This window comes from Mytilus edulis, chromosome 2 (genome assembly GCF_963676685.1).
Source record: "Mytilus edulis chromosome 2, xbMytEdul2.2, whole genome shotgun sequence".
NCBI lineage: Eukaryota > Metazoa > Mollusca > Bivalvia > Mytilida > Mytilidae > Mytilus > Mytilus edulis.
Genome location: NC_092345.1, coordinates 41,996,590 through 42,020,614, shown reverse-complemented (window position 1 = coordinate 42,020,614; position 24,025 = coordinate 41,996,590). Strand labels below are relative to the sequence as shown.

General features: G+C 31.4%; 1 protein-coding gene across 6 annotated transcripts in view; it reads right to left on the bottom strand.

The window, feature by feature from the left end:
* The window catches only part of LOC139510192 (uncharacterized), a 56,822-nt gene that overhangs the window by 15,623 nt on the left and 17,174 nt on the right, over nt 1–24,025 (bottom strand). For 2 of the 6 annotated variants that reach the window (XM_071296644.1, XM_071296647.1), the window contains exons 5-9: nt 15,453–15,671; nt 12,654–12,796; nt 12,022–12,143; nt 10,274–10,296; nt 98–178 (exon numbers count right to left, since the gene is read on the bottom strand). In XM_071296644.1, the coding sequence (XP_071152745.1) occupies nt 98–178; nt 10,274–10,296; nt 12,022–12,143; nt 12,654–12,796; nt 15,453–15,671 (588 nt within the window). Of the gene's footprint in view, nt 1–97; nt 179–10,273; nt 10,297–12,021; nt 12,144–12,653; nt 12,797–12,841; nt 12,991–15,452; nt 15,672–17,542; nt 17,773–24,025 lie in introns of those variants that run through there. The other 4 variants (XM_071296643.1, XM_071296646.1, XM_071296648.1 and 1 more) reach the window with 3 other exon arrangements.

Here is a 24,025-nt window from a genome sequence, read left to right as displayed (position 1 = left end):
CAGTTTTCCAGGAAAAAAAATACATGTAGTTCAATGAAGATTTATTCGTTGAAATGTACTTAAAAACTTTATTTCTTTGTACGATAGTATAACTTACCCACTGGTGGAGGTGATAATGACCTTGCCCTTGGTTCTGCGATGCGTGTTTGTGCAGGTGCCATTCGTCTTTCTGTTAAAGCTTTACAAATGAAGTAAATTTACATTAACATTATAGTTCTTGTGCAATAATGAAAATTGTGCAACATCTGGAAATTTGAGAATAAGATCATAGTCACTTTTTATATGTGAGCTTTTGAAAAATTATTAATATCTTATCCCTAATGTTTTGCAATTTGCAAGTATTTTTTTATCATCTGGAAATTGAGTGTTTTCAATATGACGAATGACATGCTCATGCGTACTTCGAATATTTGTCTGTTTTAACATACGGGATTAAATATTCGTTTGAACATGAAAATTAATGAGAATATACTTTCTTTTCGTTACTGATCAGAAAGCACTAAACGTGTTTTCTTTTTTAAATAGAATGAAATTTAAAACAGTGTGGCTGTGGCCATTGATTGACACATTAAATTCATTCATTGACTGGGACAATTTACGTGAATGTTTGTCTGTTACGACCACTGTCCACGACGTACCTACGATAGACATTTAAACTGTGGGGTCACCAAAGGTTTCTTAACGCCTTTAATTATAAAATAATTCAAAAAATTAATCAGGAATAACCTTTATGTTTTGATTTATATAATTGATATAAATCAAACCATCGTGTTCTTTCTGATTAGTTTTTCGAATTACTTTATGAAGGTGTTGAGAACCTTTGGTGACCCCATAGTTTAAGTGTCTTTTAAAAGTACATAGTGAGCAGTAGTCGTTACATACAAACGTTCATCTAAATTGTCCCAGTCAATGGATGAATTTAATGTGTCAATCAATGGCCACAGCCACACTGTTTTGAATTTCATTCTATATGCCAGAAACAGTTTAAAGGAAAATAAACGCAAATGAAATTATACACAACAAACCAAATAGGTTCAATTAATTCCCAATACGAAAAATACAAACTATGGTTACTTAATAAACATAAGGAACGAAAGTATACCAACGACACCGTCCATAATAACAACAATTGTTTAACAATGATAAGGTTGATACTGGTTGAATGTGTAACAGGTTGAGCTGAATAAAAATATGTATATATCTCATAACGGGTTAGTTTTATAATATGAACTAAATTTCAATCTGAATAGAAACTGCTAGTCCCTGAGCATCTCTGTTTTCAGTATTTCGGCACTGACATGATGTATAGCTTACCTTTCGTTGATACTCTGTTCATCAATTGAATAATATATTAAGACACTTAGGTTCGAACTCCTGTAAGGCTGTCTTGAGATGATTTTGGTAATTCCTATACGCTCTTCGAGTATTATTGGTTTTTTTTACATTATTTTGCTTTCGATGTCTTGTGTTTGACTGTTCCTGATGGAGGTAAATCCAGAAAGGCGGTTCTGACACATTACAAGTGTTAATTTGGGACTTAATTATTTTTGTTGAAATCAACTTAAGGGATTTTAAAACGATATTCACTTCTAAAGAGTTGTAAAACTAAGTTTCTGAATTGAAAATCATTATCTGGACCATTTTTCTGTTCATCGCTTTTATTCTAGCCGACAGATACGAACTTCATTTTGGAGAATTCAACAAACAAAAATTCCATTGAATAAATGATACAACTCGGTGTAAAAGAATTGCAGTCGCGGAGAAAAGTAGTAAATGGTAATCAGTGAAAGTCATCATTAACGAACACCCTAGAGAAATTTCGCAATATGATATACCATTACCAAAAACCCTACGAAAATTTTGCAAAATGATATATCATTGACGGCTACGGAAGTTTTGAATTAGGATATCTTTGTTGGTCTTTGTTTACTCCTTGGTTTTGATTGTTATTGTCTCATTGCAGGTCAGTCCAACCAAATAAAGTGTGTGTGCTATCACTTGTTAATATTACTCTCCGTTCAGTGTGACGAGAGAAATATTTTCAGTGCGGAAAATGCGTAACAGTACGTAACACCCTGACAATGCATAATGACAGGTTTTTTTTATTAATTTATTGGTTTATTGTGGCAGTAGAATATGCAAAGCAGTATTAATATATATTCGACTACACTACATCAGATTTTTTTCAACTACAAACCAGGTGCACTTTCCGTCGTACGTTTTCATCCTTCTATCACACTTAAATTCAATGGCAAGTCTATGGTGCCATAAATGCAATGGAAAAAAATATACGCGGTTAACGTATACGAGTCAGCATCTAATACGATTCGTGGTCGAATGATAAATTTGCTAATTAGTTTTGAATTGTAGGTTTTTAATGTGTATCCATATCCAATGTAATGAGTTCTCATTTGAAAGTTGTTGCTGCATATGATTGTTTTACATTTTGAATCGGGCATATATCTAAATTTCTTTAAAGTGCGTCTATTGTTGAGTAGTAGATGAAAAATAAATTAGAAAGTGTATGCAGCTAAAATCATGAACATCAAAATAGGAAAACATAATTATACATCAAAAGTAAAAACAATGGTAGCAATTACTAATCATTTGAATGCATCAACCACCTTATGGAAGTAAATATGTGTTTCAGATTTTTATAAATGACATTGTATTAATAGTATCAATTCACAAATTTTCAAAATAAGAATGCAGGACAACAAAATCTTCGAAAGCTGTAAAACTTTTAGTTGGTAAGATCGACATCACTGTAATAACTTATATAGTAATCTTGTAAAATCAAACAAAAGTTTCGGTGAAAGACAAGGTTGTACGGGCTGTCTCTATTTCTATCAATACAACATCAACTCGTAAAATTGCCTAAATATAATTAAAAAACACCTTTGAACTGAGGAACAGTAAATTTAGGCAACGCGAGTAAAAGAATTCGAGCGCAAATATGAACTAATCGATTTTAGAGCGAATGACACACGTTACTGATATAAACTACTCCAGGATGGAAGCACCATCACCAGTTGCCCCGCCAATACTGAAATTGCAGAAAAAATAATATCGAATACAAAATCATCGGATGCTTGGTTTCTCGGGGAATGAATATTTCAAGGGTAATAAGCTTATATTTAATTGTCTGATTGAAATTATAAACGGAATATAATGTTGTTATTCGGCAATTTAACAGTACCTTTAATTTAATTTTACTGTATTCATATGTTAACGGAAATAAAAATAAAATTATATTATATGTATTATAAGTTAGAGTCAGTTAAAAATGTGTGTTGCAATACAAAACACATATGGATTATATATCGGTAAACTATTCAATGGTTTATGCTTCTTTGATCATATACCCGAGTGCAACGCTTACTGGGAAGTTATTGAACGGAGAGTTTCAATATTAAATTTAAATTTCATCTCCTTGAAAATTTAACGAACGCCTTCAAAGTTTGTCTGCACGTTAAGGAATATTCATTGTATGTGTCTAACATAACCATTGAAATATTTCCAAATGGTTTGCCACTAGTTTTATTCTCATTTCGTAACAACACAAAAATGTGATTATATTCATTCCTGTCGTTGGTAACACTATGATTGTTTTTAGTTGAACTGGAAATGCATCCCTAATGGTTTGGCATGTTCATATTGGCTTTGTGCAGTTCAACTCTTTATTTTATGTAACAAAATGAATAAAGGGAAACTAGTGTTTGTGTCAGTCAGCCAGTTACCAGACGACACAAAAAATACCAATTTCCTTTCAGAGATTTTGTAGACTGTTGTTTGTCTTTTCGTCTTTTTTTTTATTTTGTCATGATATGTTCGACTTACTTCTTTTAAAGTATTTTATTCGTCCCTTTGTTATCGTATTACTTTTATACTGTAATTTGAACTAACCAGAACAGAATAAATATTGTTGATGGTAAACAACTCATCTACATAATAAACTCATCATAGATAAAAGGAAAAATATAATCATGTTTCTTTGAATAACGTATCTAAGAGTTTTCCAATCAAGAATTATGCGGTAGGTATTTTCCGATTTTTTTACTTGTAGTCATTTGTAAAGTTGACAAAAGATTGAAAGGTGACCTCATGAATAGAGAGTAGAATAAAAGACAAGAAACAATCCATTAAACATACATATGAAAAAAAAATCGGCAATACAAACTCCATTTAAAGCGTCGCTAAACTATGTGTATTCAGGTCCTTGATTCTAAGTGGCACCTACCGGATACAATCGCGGTATTTGTTAGAAATAAGAAGATATTGTATGAGTGTCAATGAGACATCTTTCCATCCAAGTCTCAGTGAAAAGGGTAAACAGTTATAGGTTAAAGTACGGCATTTAACACGGTGCATTGGCCCACGCCGAACAGCAAGCTATAAAGGGCCCCAAAAGGACTATATTGTAAAGCAATTCAAACAGGAAAACCAACAGTCTTATATATATAAGAAACGACCAACACGTATGAACCCCATAAACACACGACAACCACTGAAGAACAGGCTCCTGATTTAGGACAGGTGCAAACAAATACAGCGGGGTAGAACGTTTTAACAGGTGCCAACTTTCACCAAAAACAGTGGTGTAACATTGCAACATAGAAAGACACAGTAAAATATCAATTGAATGCCTTAACTCGATCAAATAGACATTTTAACAAAAACAAGTAAACAAACAGTGTTAAATATTGAATGAGGAGAATAAGACAGGATTATGGCTTCGTCAGATGGAACAAATCAGTAGTTTTTAATAACACACGAACATTTTTGTGATCTTGCAATTAAAATTGGTTCGGGTTGACCAAGACATTTTTGAAAATATGTGTGATTGTCCATACAATACATATAGACTTATGCGACATTAATATCGAAAAGTATATAAATAACTTAGAATGAAATAAGATAGTCAAATGTATCTGCCGCTTTATAAGTGAGGGATTTATGTATGTCACAATATATCAATTTGAAACGAAAGTGGGATAGCCTTCTGTAACGCATATTCAAAGAAGATGAGTTCACTAGGTGACAATGTTCTGAATTCAAATAGTACAAAAAATATCATAGTCTCATAACTCCCATTGATCTTGTCGAATCAAACATACGATTAAATAAAGTAAAGAGAATATGGCGAGTAATCCTACAAATTATATAAATCATTCCTTCATACGGTCTCTGAGTATCGATAAGACGATTATCCTATCGCACGCGGTATAAAGGGACATAAAAAAACATCTATCTGTTTACTTCCGCAAATCCACCAAAAATCTGGTGAGGTGAAATCATCATGGAAGATTTTAATAATTAACGTAATATGATGTCATCGACAACAGAAGCTGACGATTGTGCGAGTACAAACGAGTTTATGAAGTCGTTTGTATTCAAGGATACTAATGTTTTGTGTGGTAATAAAGTTGGCGGTTGATGTATCGAACGCGAATAAGTAACATGAAACAAGTATTATTTATCTTGCGGGAAAAACGGTCGTATTTATTATATCTGGTTTTGCTGTCTTTGAAAGGATCAAAATAGTTCGTAACTTCAACGATAATATAACTATAAGATGAAAATAACGGGTGGAGTTATGATTCATCATAAAAATTCTATGTGTTAGAACTAAGCATACGTATTCCTGAGATTTGCCAGACATTGTAGATTTGTAGGTTTTCTGAAGATCAAAAAGATATTTTGGAAAGACAGCAAAACAACTCTTAAACATTTACCCATATTTAAACAAAAGAAGCAAATAGACAAACTATTTTTTCTTGGGTTTTTATTCAATAATAAATGTATAAAATGTAAAAATATACAAATATATAAGTATTAACAAAACTAAATGGAGAAATATTATCTTGTTTGCTACTCGAAATAAGCAGTTTAACTAAAACTCACATCAATTAAAAATGTCTTGAGCAAGGTTCATTATCAATTGTCATCAATGGGATTAGTTTTGTAAATTGAACTAATTAGTTAATGAATTTATCATTAAAACATAAAAAAAAAAGGAGCTGTAACCAGCTCACTTTAAGGGGGACATCATTCCATTGAGAACCCCTCGAGTAACAGTTGAAAGCCAAAACTCTAACGAAACAAAATAGACAATTATCCAAACTGGTTCTAAACAGATAAAAGCCGGTGCAGCTAAGCTTGCCTGATGAGTGTAAATGTTATATTTAATGAAATTTTCCCCAAAAAAATCATTTATTAGGTTTAATTCATATACCCTAGATGGTCATTTACGGAAAGTTAATCAATTAAGAGTATTTTTTTGAATAACCAATTATCAGTTTCGTCCAATGAAATCATTACATTCTGATTTGTTTTTCTGAGTATTTTAACAAGTAAAAAGGGATTAATAAAAAACAATTAAATTTATTCACTTATTCTTTCTATTGCAAAAATTGAAAAGTGAGTTAATGAGATTTCTCAATGAAACATATTATGCATATTATATTTATATTTTATCTAATAATTATTACCATTATTATTTCCAAAATATTGACAACGCATTGACAATGAAAATAAATATTGGATTAATCAAATATCACAGATTTCGGATCACATATTCTAAATTTAAATATCTACGTTTACAAATTTCAAGGTAAAAAATCTAAACATTACGTTACACATTATGATATCTGCAAATGCAAAATAAATAAAGGAGCCTTAGTTTTATGATCACATTGCATACAAATATGTGCCAACAGTCATACTTCAACCACTTTGGAAATCGTTTACCCTTTACTACACAATAGCACCAAAAGTAATCTACACAATGACCTATAATGATTACACTTTACCCACAATTTAACTTCTTTTCGAAAGTTTGATATTAAAGAGCTGTTCAGCTGTCTTCATAAAAGAAATATCTTTTTTTACAAATCTAAATTTCTGTTAAAGTATGTTCTTCTGTTGCTGACACATCTCAGGAAATACATTTCAAAGTTCAAAGTTGACGTCAATGGTAAACATAGTAATTAGACCCTGATGCACCATTGGTGAAATAGTTTCCTGGAGTGGTATGGGCTGAAAAGATAAGAAACACAGTTTTAATGTTGGAAACATTTATTCAAATTTCCTTTTTGAAAAGTCTATTGAACAGTATCACGGGAGATATTTCGAAGTAGTGTACCCTCTTTCAATATTCCACTTTTTATACACTGCTTTGACTATATGCCAATAAATACACTTCACATGTTTTTATTTTTGTAAACAATCATGGTTTCTCCTTATCATGAATGATTTGAATAATTTAAACACTTGATACGAAAGTAAATTGAATATCTTTGATTTCAACAAGTTTTTGAGCAGATATCTTAACATTCACACATCTGCAATGCAAATAAATTTAGACACCAGAATAATAAAATCAATAGAAAAATAAAGTTCAGACACCAGATGAAAGAAATCAATAAGCCACCTGAACAGAGATGACAAATCGGAGAACACTGAGACTTGTGAAATAACGAAATACCAAACTCCGAGGGAAATTCAAAACGGAAAGTCCATAATCAAATAGCAAAATCAAACATATAAGCATATAAACGGACAAAGAATCGTAATTCTCAAAAATGACAAAAGTGAATGTTTGTGCATTCAGAATTGAACCACGTAATATTCATAATGAAAACAAATCTGGGGGCAAAATGTGATTCCTGAGTTATATGTTTTTTGGTTTTAATATTACCTCAACTTTACACATGTTTAAATTCCGATTTCATTCATGTGTCGTTAAAGAAGATAAAAAGATATAAAGATAGTTATTTTCAAATTTAACTAAAAGAGCTGTTTTAAATCCATTAATATTTCTTTAATACGGAGTTGAAAGTGTTTTTATTTTAGTCTTATGTAGACGAAACGCGCCACTGGTGCACTAAATTTTAAGCCTCGGATTTTTGAAGCGGTTTTATAAATACTAACTTGGTATCCCGCTGTCCAAATTGGCATTCAATCATGTCATATGTACAGTGATAAAATTATGCATTTATGCATGATATACATGTTAACAGTGACTACATTATGTGCGGAATGAAACACTAAGTGTCATATTAGTAGCACGTGTAATAAGTGACAAAATTTCTCAACAATAACTTTCTAGTAGAAACAAAGTGATTTACAATAAAAGAGTTGTAGCGATCAACAACAATGTATGCATCAATTGTACCTAAATTTAGGCAACAGTTGTTTCCCGTTGTTCAATAAAATTGAGAATGTAAATGGGTAATGTGTCAAAAGAACAACAACAAATCTCATAAATCGATTTAAAAGACAAATCAAGGGATAAGGAAATCGGCCGTTCTAGCGTCCCTTGCTAGAAAAATCTAGAACAAAATTCTCAATTTATGAAAATAATTAATAATAGGGTCTGTAGCGTGTCTCCAATTTAAATTGAGTTTTATAATAGTTATATCCTACTGGAGCGTATACAGATAAATGTGTAAAAGGATTCTTTAAACATATCAGACAGGAATAAAATCCTAGGAAATTAACAAATGAAAATTCAGTTTTATCCTTTCCAACTCTTTTTCGTGAAAGGAAGGGACATCGTATGATCTCTTGTTTATGCCTTACATTGTACTTAGAGAAAAAATCAATTATAGCTATGCTGGATGGCTATAAAACAGCAAAATAGTACAGTTGCCTAATAACTTAAGAACTATAAATCTAACGTTTGTAGCTTTGGATTTTTCAATACTTTACGCTCTTGGCTTGTCATTTGAGACTTTAAAAAATATCTTTGAAATACAACAACTTCTTAGTGCTTTTTCTTTTTAAATACTATTTAACGTTTGACCCAAACGAATAATGGTTCGATATTCAATTGAACGTCGTAGTTTTTTCTTATTCAAATATTTCAAACCAAGTGTTTCCTGTGAAGATTGAGTTGTCATTCATTACAATATTATTTTAAATCACATTTGACTTTGCGATCAACCAGACAAATGAATGTATTGCTATTTTCTAGTCAAAGTTGTTAATCGTTCATACTCTTCGTGTTCAGATAATAGCAAACTGTAACCATGAACCAAGTCTTGTACTTCAATTAGTTTATACAATATTTGCAGGTAAAAAAGATACATAAGTATATTTTTAAATTTCCGTTTTTGTTTCCAATTTAAGAATTTTTGTAAAGAAGACAACTCTTCAGGTTGAACAAACTGTGTTCCTTCCATTTTCAATGCAAACAATATAAGAAGCCTATGTGTTGGTGTACGTTAGCTGTTAAGAACTTTCATTTCGTAAACATTTGGTTTTTTTTGCAATCGCTCTTTTAGCCATAAATATGTGATGAACTAGCTAAATTAAAAATAGTGTCGGATCCCGCAGAATATGACATGTTCTTGTCACTTGCTGAATACAGTTTGTTCTACTCTTTGACACTATTCTTTAATGGAAACTAAGTTTTTAATTGATAAATTGACAATTAAGACTTCATTCTGGATGTGCTATATGTAAAGGGAACTGCCCAATAAATACCTAAACAAAATAAAACAGCTATGTGCTGCTATTAAATTTCTGATTCATCACACAGGTATTAGCCAGTTGCGAAAATAGCTTTGCTGTAATGAATTTGGACTAAAGATGGAAGGTATATAGTTGCTGACATTGGGGACTTACAACAACAAACATATTTGATTAGAAATTAGAAAGTTTAATAATGGTTGAATATAAAGTTCAAATCTGTTATTTCAATCCTGATATCTATAATGAGTTCCAATATATACTGTTGAAGGAAAAAATGAAATGTTGACGTATTGACGTTATTTGCAATTATAAACAATTTATCACAACTCTGCTTATAATAAGAATACCGTTTATCTCATAATTGTTTTATTCTTGAAGTGAATAGTCAAGAACAGTACTTTGAACAAACTCCAATATTCCCTTTAAGTTCAAAACAAATCATTTCCCATTTAGTAGTTAAAAAACGTGGTATGGGTTAATAAAAAAATGTCACAATCATCAAAAAAAGTCATCGGGAAAGTAAATAGTTATTAGAAAATTATTGGGTAAGACTTTTCGACAATATAAAGAACATAACTGTTATGTGCGATTTTATTGGCTTTCTTACTTTCAATCTGTTTACTATTAAAGTAGATGTCAAACAAAATCAGTTTTAATTTTTTGATTTTCTCTTTAAAAGTATTTTGCATTCTTAATTGGGCAAATTCCTTAGTTTAAAGAATTCAATACTCTACCAAGGTGGTTGATGCAAACAGTATAGGTGATCATTGGTAATACATAGGCTCATAGAACTCACCCCTGGCTGGGGACATCATTCGTCTGAAAATACAAAAAAAACCATTCTAAGTGACTGAAACAAAATAATGAAGAACGTTTAGAAATAAATATTTTAGCTTCTAAATTTCTTGAAAGCTTCATTGACAAAAGAATTAGTATGTTAAACAAACACTTATTTTGACTGTAATAATATTTTATTCGGTCAAAGTTTGTTCAAGCCAAAACTGCCAATCCCTGTAAACATCGTGGTACTTAGAACTGGTTTGGACTGTAATGCTGACAAATCTGACATTGTTTAGATTATTAAGATTTTACTTGTCTGTTTAATATCTTTAAATTTTCAAAAATAGATTATAGTATTAGAAAATCAAATTTAATTGTATCTTCTATAAATGTTTATATGAACTCAAAACTTTAAGTAATTTATTAGAGTTCCTATAGTAAATACTATTTCACAATCCAACAGATGCAAAGTATGTACAGGTTATAAACACAACAGCCACTTATTGGCACTTGTGGTTCTATTAACTCAAATACAAATGTAATAAGCTATCCATTTCTATTTAAATCATATTGTTTATAATGTGAATAGAACAAAAGACCAGTCAATTCTATGGTCAACTCATTCAACCCATACCTTTTATTTACTTTTTTTTATATTTTTTTAATTTTAGACATAATAGATAACTTTTAATTACCAATTAATAACTGTTAATTTACACAAAAATTTCGAAAGTAATTTTAACAGTTCGTTACTTCATAGATAAATATTTTTGACGAAGATTTATCAATCTCAAACTGACGTTTTAATATAAATTGGCGGTACATCTAACACATTATGATAACAACGAAAATTCGCTCACAAATGAAAATCGCTTTTAATTAATTTCGTATGTGAGAACCGATTTTCGTGATTTATTTCATGGGTAACGCTCAAACTCAAACATGTAAAGGGCAAGGACGCATAAGACCTAACATAAAGAGCAGTATGTCCAAAGAGGACCTGAAAATAGCAAAATTCATCTTAGGTCAACTTTACTTCAGGGAGTTAGAACTTTAGGCTCATAATAATTTCATAATTCATCAACGAATATCAACGGATATTGAATAATTTTTTTATGATATTTTTGGTCACAAGTGCCACAAGGTCAATATTCCAAAGTGTCAATAGATCAATGTTAGTTCGGTGTTGTTTCAGAGAAGACATATGGGCGAAGAGCGACATGTTATAGCTATATGTAACACCAGTCTTTTATGTAAGATTGCCTATTGAATATTTATAGCTAAACTAGTCTGTTATGCAAGATTGATAAAAGCAGACTTGTTTGTATTAATATACTAACAGCAAAACAAAAACAAACAAAAAATGATACAATTTCAAGCAGTATTTTTTTGTCTATTCGGTTACATTAACTAAGTTGCTGGTAGTATAATATATCATATAAGAGCAATTTGGAAGGTCTTTACAAAACATAATTGCAGTATATTATTTAATGCTGGATATTTTTAATACATATGTTTAAATTATTATTTACCAGCTTGTCATAGCAGTATTGTTTTTGTCTATTCGGTGACATTCACAAAGTTGCTGGTAGTAATATATATTATATAAGAGCAATTTGGAAGGTCTTTACAAAACATAATTGCAGTATAATTATTTAATGCTGGATATATTAAATACATATGTTTAAATTATTATTTTCCAGATTGCCAAAACAATCTCCTTACTAGGTAATTGCATTATCTTACAATACCGATTATACTCACCCCTCTAATGGCGGTAAAGGTTGGTAATGATGGACTACAGGTTGCTGCATTGGGGCAGCCATAGGTTGTGGGGTCATTGAGTAATGATGGTGATGTACTTGTCCACCTCCTGGACGGGCCATCTAAAACAAAGCAAATGACATTTTGTCACCCAATACTAAACTGACGTTGGTGTTTTCGTTATTATTTGAAACCGGTCAATTAAGAATGCCATAAAAGGTCACCTAGTCTGAAATTAGAAATTTAATCCCCGTGTTGCTTCAAAGGTCTATTTGGAAACGTAGTCTTAGACATACTCATTCATTAATGACATAAGTCAAAGACTTTTCGAAGCTTAATTTAAACGAAGTGTGTACAAATCGCAGATTATAACAAAAAAAAACAATAATCATTTATGCAACTTAGATTAATCAAATGAAATTTGTTATATAGGTTTTTGGATCACACTTTAAAAATAATTTTCAACAGCACTAAAACTTTACACAGTAGCTGCAATAGAACATTATCAATTATTTAAACTCTCAATTTAATCATTTATTAGTAATGAATTTTTTCCGTTATGATAACTTTTTCAATATTTTGGGTTTGTTCCGAAAATAATTTACTTCGGGAAAATTGTTATTAATAAGTACCATAACAGGAGCTGCGGGTTCTGACATTATTGCTGTAGGGTATGAGTTACCCCGGTTACCACCCGGAAGTTGACTAATCATCATTTGTTGCATCACCATTTGATGCATTTGTTGATGCTGTATCATCATCATTTCCATAAAATCTGTAAAAGAGGTCAAGAAAAAAAATAAAAACGTCCAAAACGTACCAAAACAGGCTGTGCTGGTTCTGCATAATAATAAGAAGGGTAGCATGGATAAGATTGTCTGTTTTGACCACCAAATTGTTGCATCATCAATTGTTGCATGACTAATTGGTTAACTTGTTGATGCTGAATCATCATCATGTCCATAAAATCTGAAAAACGTACTCAAGTTGTACATTATGGCATGTATATTCCATAAAAATTTTACCAACTGCATTGCTTTATGTTTTTTTTTACTGAAAACTTCCTTTTTGCAGATATGACACAGATATTTTGAAAAATTCAATGTACATATGTGTTTTAGTTATTTAGATAAAATATTCTTATGTTATGTCTCACTCAAACTTGGACTTATTTTTCTATTCTAATTTAGTTCGTTCTCAGAGTTTTTAATAAAGTTATAAAATATATGGAGGAGGATGTACAGTGGGGAGCACTTCTAACCTCTCATCAAATCTGTCAGAAGCTGTCAGGAGAACTGTTCTAGGACAGTATGTAAAAATGTCATACTTTTAGACAGTTCTACCTAGAACTGACCAACGCACTGTTCAAACGCAGTGACATCATTCAGAACTATTCTACAATCCTGACATGTTTGGTCAGTTCTACGACTAGAACAGTTTTAGACAGTTCTTCGGTCAGAACTGATTTAGTCAGTTCTGCTGACAGTTCTACGGTTAGAACTGATTTGGTCAGTTCTATCTAGAACAGTTTTAGACAGTTCTAGCCTAGAACTGATTTTGACAGTTCTACTTAGAACAGTTCTAAGGTAGAACAGTTATGGGGTAGAACTGTTCTAGGAAGAACTGTTCCTTGACAGCTTAGAAGAGTTCTATGACAGTTTAAAAGAGTTCTATTCTGACAGTTCTAATGAGAGGTTAGACGTGATCTCCACTGTAGTATGATTACAAATGAGACAACTCTCCACAACAGACCAAATGCAAAGTATAAAAAGAAACCTTTGTTTCAAACTTGACGACAATTGGACATATTTCTATACTCAGTACTTGTCTAAATGTTTACTTCTATGACATAAAGTTATTTGGAAACTTTAACACGTGAAGTTTAAATTTGATAGTTGTGTTCGTGCTATGTTTATAAAAAATGATTGTGACCAGGTTCATGAAATAAGCACACAAGAAGCAAGTGTTCTAGTATCAAAAACGACTTCACAGAAAAGAGTGAACTGAACATCATTCAAATAGCCTTACCTTTGTATCTTGGCACACCATTTTAACAACTTTAGTTATTTATCATGTAATGTGTTGTTACAACAAGCTTTTGGACATGACACTTTGAGGAGACCTTGACCTTGATACTAAATATGGTGCTTCTTCTGGTCCTTCATGAACACTTAATTTACAAAGTTTGAAACAAGATAAATGTGTGTAATAGTTAACCTTCATTGTACCAATTTTGACAATAGACCTTACACATTTCATGATTTTGGTATACTAGTAGATGTTTCCTGTTGAAAACTGACACAAAATACGATTGCATAATAGGATATTGATAGTTTCTTATCATGATTTATACAAATTCAATATCAGTGAAAAAAGACAGCAACTGCACAGCACATGGACAATCCAGAGGAACCGTTAAGACTTCAATGTTAAGATTTAAAAAAAAAGGCAAGCGCTTACATCATATATAAATATAAGAAGATGAGGCATGATTGCCAATTAGACAATTTCCCACAAAATATGTATTTCACTCTGCGTCAATAAATTGTCTGTGTATGAATTACAAACTTGAAATGTCAGAGAGAAATATATGATAGAAAAAAAATCATCATTTTATTCCTCAAAATTTCAAAAGAACTCTATTTTCTTTCAATATACCCACATTTCATTCTTTTTAACAATGATCTCTATATATGGTGTAATTGCCAATTGAGTTTACAAATAAGTGTAACCGTACGACCCTAAACAAAAGACCAAACCCATGCGGCGTAGACAGCTAGAACAGACCCCGCAATTACAAATGTAAAACAACTCAAACGAGAAAACTAACGGCGTCATTTATGTACAAACAATGAAAGAAAAACAAATATGATATACTATAAACATATATCTATGACTGTTTTAATCTAATATAAACAATAGAAATATTAGTTATTAAAACTATACACTCGATTTGTTTCCTCTAAATTGTGATATTTATGTACTTATTGACATGTGATATGACAAATGAGTAACTGAGCTTGAAACTTCTAAAAGAAAATCCAATGTCATAGTAAGACGCACTATTTGTAGCGCTGTCTCAATATTAAAAAAGGAAAAATATTCATTTAACTAAAGTTAAGTGCAGGTACAGGATCCAAAATGTTAAAGATCTCACAAAAACCGCTTCGAATGTTAGACAACTTAACGAATAATAGAGAGACTGTATATCTAGGCTGCATTCAAAAATCACAAACCCAATAAACACATGTATACATTTTTTGGCCAATATCGATAGTCTCTAAGTAAATAATTGATTGAGTAAAACATGGCATTGTAGAACAAAACTTCCTTAAAATTTAAAAGTTGCATGGACGAGCTTTTTCATTTTTATCTTTATTTACTTGTTTCACAAAATTTTAGCACTAATACCAAACAAACTTGTTACATACCTCCTTTATTAAACATTGATGACGACTTCTGTTGGTTGTTATCTGGTACTAGGTTCTGGTACGTCACTTGCGGAACAGGTACTTGTTGTATAATGTGTTGTAGGGGTGAGGGTTGTTGTTGTATCATTGGCTGCTGTGGTGCATTCATTATTGGAGGTAAATGGTATTGCCGAGGTGTGGCAATTGTGTGTTTAATTACGTGTTTCACTTGTGACATTTCTGAAACAAAAAGTAAATCATTATACAAAAAATAGTTGGCACAAATTTTTGATGTTTTTGTTTTGGTGGTCTTCAATTGATTTAGCAACACCAGAGTTTTGATTCCAGCGTCAGTGATAGTCCTAGGGGGCGGTTACATCTTAACAGTGTTAACATAAAGAAAATAAATAGTGATTGTTTTCGAATGAGGATTCGTGTGAACACTTCGAACCACCCTAGGCCACAGGTCTGAACACATGCTAAATAAACTGTTAACACATAGATATTGTCAAGAAAACTACTAAAATCTTCACCTTATTTTGAAATCGGCATCTTCTTTGACATAAACACGTTTAAATACATCTTTCTTGTATGCTCACATCTTGAAATCAGGCAGTTACTCAACTCCAGGTACAGAATTTTCTTACAGTGTGTTTATAAGTTATAACAATATGTTTGTCTATATGAGGGAATAAATGTTACTTTAAAATTCTCCGATGCAAACAATCTGATTGAAAACATATCACATGTCCTGCAAACGAAATTAAACACAAGATCTGTATTTATTTCAACCAAATTGAGATTCAAACAAACACATTCTGAAATGACATCATCCAAATTGATTATCAAAGTCATGACAGATTTACCATGTTTAGTTTAGTTTAAACATATTTATTTATAGTGGATTGGGAAACAAGTTTTTGCAACTTATATAATCCCTTTCCACTTTGCGGGTGCGAGTGCTGTCTTGTAGCGGCATTAGCCTACTCTTTTTCGAAATCTACAAGGGTGTCTTTAACGTGCAAGAGATATGACTCTCTCTTAACACGGGTCAGCCATTTATCGTCCCCTTCCGACGGACTATCATCGTTTCCTCAAGACCATTTACCATGTTTTAATGGAGATGTTTTCGGCAGACAGTAGAAATAGATCTAGGTACCATTTCGCAGTGTATACCTCATTCATTCTTGTTTTATTCCTTATTATGACAACCAATGGGTCAATTTATTCACCTAATACATTGTATTATGTTATTTTATTTGATTTGTTATTGTTCTTATTTGATTTTTAAATTTTGATGTTGTTTTAAATATGGGGGTATTAAATGGTTGCAAATTACTTGTTTGTCATGTATTTATTTTTTAGAATATTAAAATAACTAAATAAGTATTGTCATTAGTGATGGCATGCCATGTGAATTGTATTGTTTATTATGAGACCACACAAACACTCACATAACGATAAACAGATAGGTCAACGAATCATCATATGACTTAAATGGAAACAGGTTGAAGCAACAAAATATCACCATATAGCAACAAATGTTCTCGCACTGAACAATTTTAACGAGAACCTTTGTCAGTAGAGAAAACATTTAGAAAGCAAAAAACAAATGTATTCATTGTAAAAACCAAAAAATCGTTTTTCCTCAGAGGAAATCATAAAGGGGTATAAAAAAACTCGTTTTTCCTAAGATGAAATCATAAAGGGGTCAACAAATTCATAAAGTAGTAAAAAAAGTCGTTTTTCCTCAAATCTTATAATTTTTCATCCCTGTAACGAGACAAGTCCTACCTTAAAAAAGGAAGCAAAATGTAAGGAGTGTCCGGTTGCGATTGAACGACCGGCTATACATACAAATCCTAATTTGCGTTCCAAAGTAGCTGGATGACATGGTTAGAACTATTTATGTTTATGATCGGTTCATATTTAGAAGTTTGTTCTTAGAAGTCCATGACTAATGAAAAAATACCCCTCCCAAAACTACTACCATTCAAAATTAAATTTGGTATGATGTAAAACTATAAAACTACAAAATATAAAAGAAAAAACTCACAGAGCCAACCAAAGACATAACTACGTTGTATTAATTGGTATAGATAAATTGTTACCTTGAGGCTCATTTCGGGCCCAGTCCTCGATGACGGCGTTCCCTGAATCGATTAACCATTGTTCCATTTCATTGTTAACAAATATTTTTTGACACAGTTTCTAATGAAAATGTACGTTATAGAATAGCCTACTATTCTATTGTTTTATAACTTCTGCAACTACTTAAATAATTCACATCTCACTCCGACCAGAATGCAACGTCTTGTAAGTGTATAAAGCACATCACCATAGCAAAATCATATTAAATAAATAATTTCCGGTACAATAGTTTCCTATATGTTAAATCTCATTTGCGAAATTGAAAACGAAAAAGGATCTTTTCACATGAATTTCAATACGTATACATGAATTTCAATACGTATACAAGAATTTCAATACATATATAGATGTTTATGTACTGTAAAGGGAAATACAAAAGGGTTGTCTTTCACAATGACAATTCAAATGTTTCACACTATAACAGATCAAATTATATAAACAGTTCTAAACATCATATCAATAGATTTCTTTTGGTCTACATACTTTTCTGATAAGTATACATAATTTTCATATGAATATTTAATACAGAATTCAAACAGCAAATATAATAGTCTACTCAAATTCAGTTCACATTAATAATAACTTTTCAAATTTTCTTTAGAATTTTCTCATTTTATTGAAGAATCATACTTTTGTGGTGTTTAAATACCAAAAGCAAAGGTGAAAAATATTTAAAAGGAGGGTTATTCTACTGCACATTGCCAAGGGATACCTATTTTATATGTTCATGGATGTAATTAATATACCTATTTACTGACTCTCGAAAAGTAAACTATCGGAAATATCAAAGGATATATATTAACGTTGTGGTTCTAAAAAAAAATTATTACGACGTTCTAAATATTCATAATAACTTTCATTCTAAATTATAATACTTTTCGGATTTTTAGCAGGTTTTTTTTAGTTTTTTTAGCAAAATCGAATTCCATCCTCATCCTATATAAAAATTAAGAAGATGATGTCTATATGTCAACGTAAGACATTCAACAAAGAGAAAAACTCATACGACAAAGCGATAAATAAAAGATAACGACATGACAAATGTAATACAATTCAAACGCGAAAACAACCCAACTATAGGCCTAATGTATACACAAAACGACAAACGAAAAAACAAATATCATTATACAGTAACAAACAGCAACTACTGAATTACAGTCTTCTGACTTGGAAAGACACATTCATAATGTGGCGATGTTAAATACGATTGTATATATATATATATATGTAATTGCAGCCTACTCCCCATACCTGGGACAGTGGTGCAACAGAACAATATAAGAACTAACTATAAAGATCTGATTTAAACAAACCAGTACCACCTAGCAAAAGGTCAATGACAACTAATAAAAAAATCAAAGACTAACCAATGTCTTCATTCACGAAATAAAAAGAAGACATTATGTGTTGACCACATGAATGAATAGTGATTCACTTCTAAACTGGTACCTTCTACTGCTAGTAGATAACAAGGGTAAAGTTTGCCTTACTAACAGTTACTATCACTGGATGATATAACAGTTGCACCTTTGCATCTCCTTTACCTCCCGCAGGACATCGACACGAAGCCAGTAATTCAACAACTACATTTCTTATCGGAGATTGATTGATATCTCGAGAAGTCTAATTCAAGAATTATGTAATCCGATTTTCGGAAGGAAACCGTCATTCCCGTATGTATATGTTCCAGACCGTATGAGTATTTGGACCATACGCGTACGGTCTGGACCGTATGCGTACATTTTCAAAATACGCATACGGTCGGACCGTACGCGTACGGTCTGACTAATATTAAGAAGTTGGTCACGTTTATCAGATACAAATGTAAAAAGTTCAATTGTAATTGAAATAAAAAACATCAATATTATAACTTTTTAAAAAAATCACGTTTAATTAATCTGTTAATCTCCTGTATTTAGCATGTCATAAACTGAAGCCAAGTATGCTAATTGAAATTGAAGTTATCGGAAGTAAACTTAGAGTGGGAGGACAATCGTTTTAGAATATTTAGGAACTTTACAAAAAAAAATGCAAAGGAACGTGCATGAACAAATTATGTTACTGTAAAAAAAATATGACGTTCTTTGTAGAAGTCAGTGTCACCTTGAGTACCAAAATAGGATTCACGGATATACAAATAAACACACATTTAATTTCAATTGTTCGCTTAATCATTTAATCCATATACATGTAATAATAACAATTTGTATAACTAAAAATAATGATTTTGATGATTATTTGTTTAAATTTAACCCATATGATCCCAAAACATCAGCTGGACCGTACGCGTATACTCATACGGTCCGACCGTACGCGTATGGTCGGACCGTACGAGTATACGTATACGGTCTGGACCGTACGCGTACGGTCCAAATACTCATATGGTCTGGAACATATACACCATTTCTTAAATCACCTATATATTTGAGCATATATATATATATATAATTATATAAACAAGTCTAAATGGTAAACAATGTTTAAACCTATGATTGCGTTGGATAAAAACCGCAATTTTTATACGTGTGCATGCAAAACAAATTTCTTGATAGAGGGATCTCAATACAGCACTAACAACATTTCCAAAAGACCAAATAAGTAAAAAGTATATTCTAACAAAACACTTTATTTAAGTCTCTCAGATAAGTTTGGAGACCTCTGATTGTTGTTCAGTATTTACTTCATATGCCCTCTTTATATGATGACTTTTTGGTACTGATGTGAACCAGATATAACAGGAGTTGCATAGAACATATATACAGACATGAATAACATAAAACAAGGGAAATGTGTGACTTTCAATCCTAAATTTTTGTCAGTCAACTTATTCGACAACCAGACACTAAAATGTGAATGGGAAATATCTTATCTTGGGGATTATTTCTTCTTATTAACTAGAGATTAATGGAGTTAAACGAGTTTGCTTAATTATACCTACAAGTCAGTCTTACGTTTGGTCTGTTTGAAAAATACTTTTTTATTCATTTCACTGCTTTATTTTTAATCCTTACTAATTAAGGTGTGTCAATTCCTTTACACATTCATTTCAAAACTATCAAATACATAATTCTACGCGAGAGATCGATCTATTTTGTTAAAAACCACATGCTCGATTATAAATTTCATTTACTTCAATGCACAAGCAATCACAGTAACTATCAAACATGTTTTGGCCCATGAGATGTTGCGCAGGGAAAAAAGATGATGTCACCTGCGTAAACAGGTTACAGTAGGATACTTTATAATAATGGCGTAATACAAATAACATGCTAATTCATTGACGAGGACCTTTAAAATTAGAAAATAAAGGTCACCTCCTCCATACATAGTGTTTCTCCTTATAAACATAGAAAGATGTGATATGATTGCTAATGAGATAACTATATATATATCCACCAAAGACAACATGGCGAGAATGTAAGCATTGGTAGTAAAGAAACTCATCATAGATACCAGGATTAAATTTTTATATTTACTCCAGACGCGCGTTTCGTCTACAAAAGACTCATCGTGACGTTCGAATCAAAAATTAAGGGCAAAATGAAGTACGAAGTTGAAGAGCACTGAGGACCAAAAATTCCTAAAAGTTTTGCCAAATACAGCTAAGGTAATCTAAATATCAACTTTGAGTAAAGCCAATACCGTATAGTATAAAAATAACAAGATGTTGTATGATTGCCAATGAAACAAATATTAGATGTAAGCAGTTATAGGCAAACGAAGGCCTTCAACAATGAGAAAAACTTACACCATATGGTCGGTTTCAAAAGGCTTTGACATTCAAATCTGTAACAATTCAATTGAGAAAACTAACGGCCTAATTTATATAAAAAAAAAACAGTTTACGAAAATGAAATATGGCAGACATGAACCAACAACACACTGAACTACAAACTCCTGGCTTGGAAGAGAAAGTAAGCTATAAAAGGCACTGACATGACAAAAAAATGAAACATTCCAAAAACATCAACTGATGACCAGATTTATATATAAAACAATAAACGAAAAAAAGAGATGTCGACCAAAATACGGGGTAGATCATGTTAGCGAGTGTTTAACAGCACAACAAACAAAAAATAAACCTATTAAAATCAGTTAAAAAATGCTGGACTCACAAGAACGACACAAAGCACAAAATCAAATAAAATTAAGACACAAAGTACAGATATATAACAGTTTTCGGAGTAACAGAAAGCTAGTTCAAAACTTATTATAGCTAATAAATATATCACGTTTTCCATACATAAATATCAAGCTATCAGTACACATCCAATACAAGCCATGGAATAGTGTATACTTGTAAACTGGAAGATACATACTCCAAATACGGCCATTGCTAGAATGTTACATAGAAATGGAAAGTTCACAACTGAAAAGTTTTGTTCTGAAACGACCCTCTTTGTCAATTTTTATATGAATATTTATAACTTAACTGTATTTGATGTATCAACTTGAAATGTTCTAAACATTTAATATTTTACCGACATGCTACCATCTATATAGCGGAACATAAATTTAAAGGATTATGCTAGCTTTCTATTCATTCTTCATGAGAAGATATTGATTAGAAAAAGGAACAAGTCTTCTAAATGAGCACAGTTGGTTTCTATAAGAATTCCGATTTTCCCTCCTAAAATACGTCCTCCAAACACAATTGTCAATAAAAAAAATCAGGCATGTCGATGATGTCAGTTTTAAAGAATGCTTTTGAATCAAAATGGTTTTTGCAAAGAATGACATATCTCTTCCAATTATCTACATTTGCCACTTTTATTATGCGACAAAGTTGGGCTATTAAGTTTTTCAAAATATCTTTAAGTTAAGAATGGGATATACTGGTGTCAAATACTATCACAATAGGTTAGATACTTATTTTCAAAATACGATTTGGTATGACTGCCAATGAGACAACTCTCCACAAGAGACCAAATGACACAGAAATTAACAAATATAGTTCACCGTAAAGAATTCATGAATGAGTAAAGTCCATACCGCCTAGTCAGCTATAAAAGGCCCCGTAATAACATACGTTAAATAATTCGAACGAGAAAACTTACGGCCTGATCTATGTACAAAATAATGAACGAAAAACATGGAACACAGCAAAGATAAAAGATTATCAAGTTCTTCGTTTTGGGTTGAAATTCCAGAGGAGCATAGAACAGACCTATGATTGTCCGGGATTTCCTTACAGGGAATAAATGCTGAGTTTCCAAGTGAATTTTCAATACATGTCAGGGATGGGGTAATTAAAAATGTAATGGTAATTAAGTGTAATGCATTACAATTTTCCATGTAATTGAATGTAATGTGTAATTGAGCATTTTATTAATTACATGTACTGGTAATTTAATTAATTACATTGAAAAAAGCATGTAATGCTCAATTACTTTTTAATTACATTTCAATTACATGTACTTTTATGGTGTTAAAGATAAGGAATTGTGTTTGGAACATAAATTGTAAAATTATATATATGTATTTTTCAAATATTGATATCACATGCTTTTTTAATATATGAAGTCTGTAATATATTCTGAAGTTTTTATATCATTTATTTGACCAATAGATTTTTTTTGAATTGTCTTATAATTCAAAAAAAGTGAGAACCATGTATTAGTGTTGTTCAGTTTTTAAGAAAGATCTTTAACTAAATAGATTGATAAGTAATTAATCACCAAAAAAAACAAAAAATATGTGTCACTGTGAAACATCTTTCTTAGACAGTTCATTTAGAATATAAAATCACTGCATACAATCATTTTGTCAAATTAGTATACACAAAATGATTACAGGAATAAAAATTAACAGCTGTAAAACAAGCAGCAATTAATGTATTACATGTACCTGGTTCCGTTATCCGATTTACACACAACAACGATGTTCTTCTGGGCTTTATTTGTGAGGGAAACAACATATTTGTAACGGAGGTAAGACATGTGTTATGCACTGTTTGAGTCTTTGAAGAAAGATGTAGGCCTGATTTCCGTAGACCAATTTAGGTTTGGAATTCTTATTTGTATTAACGATCCCATAGCCCCTGGGATGAGAGTCACATTCATTGTTGCGTTTAGTCCATTGCCTGGCATATATCTCGACTGAATATATTAGAATGTCATACTAGTAAGTTCCCCAGAAATAACGTGTCTAATTGGATAAATATGAATGAGTTGCAATTAGGAGTTTTAGACTTGAATTCGTCAATATTAAGATCTTGCTACCCGTGTTTTTAATCGCTTTTAGGATGGTATACTAGTAGGTATAAAATATGATAGGAACCGGTTGATCTTTATTAGGTATTTTTGATTGATCTGATTTATGATCAAGGACAAATAATCGATGGCATTCAGATCTTTGTTTTCAAAGTAAAGTAATAATACTTTTTATGCAAACATTACCGATCATGCGAGTCCAAACTTAGTCAAAATGGTACATAGGTAACA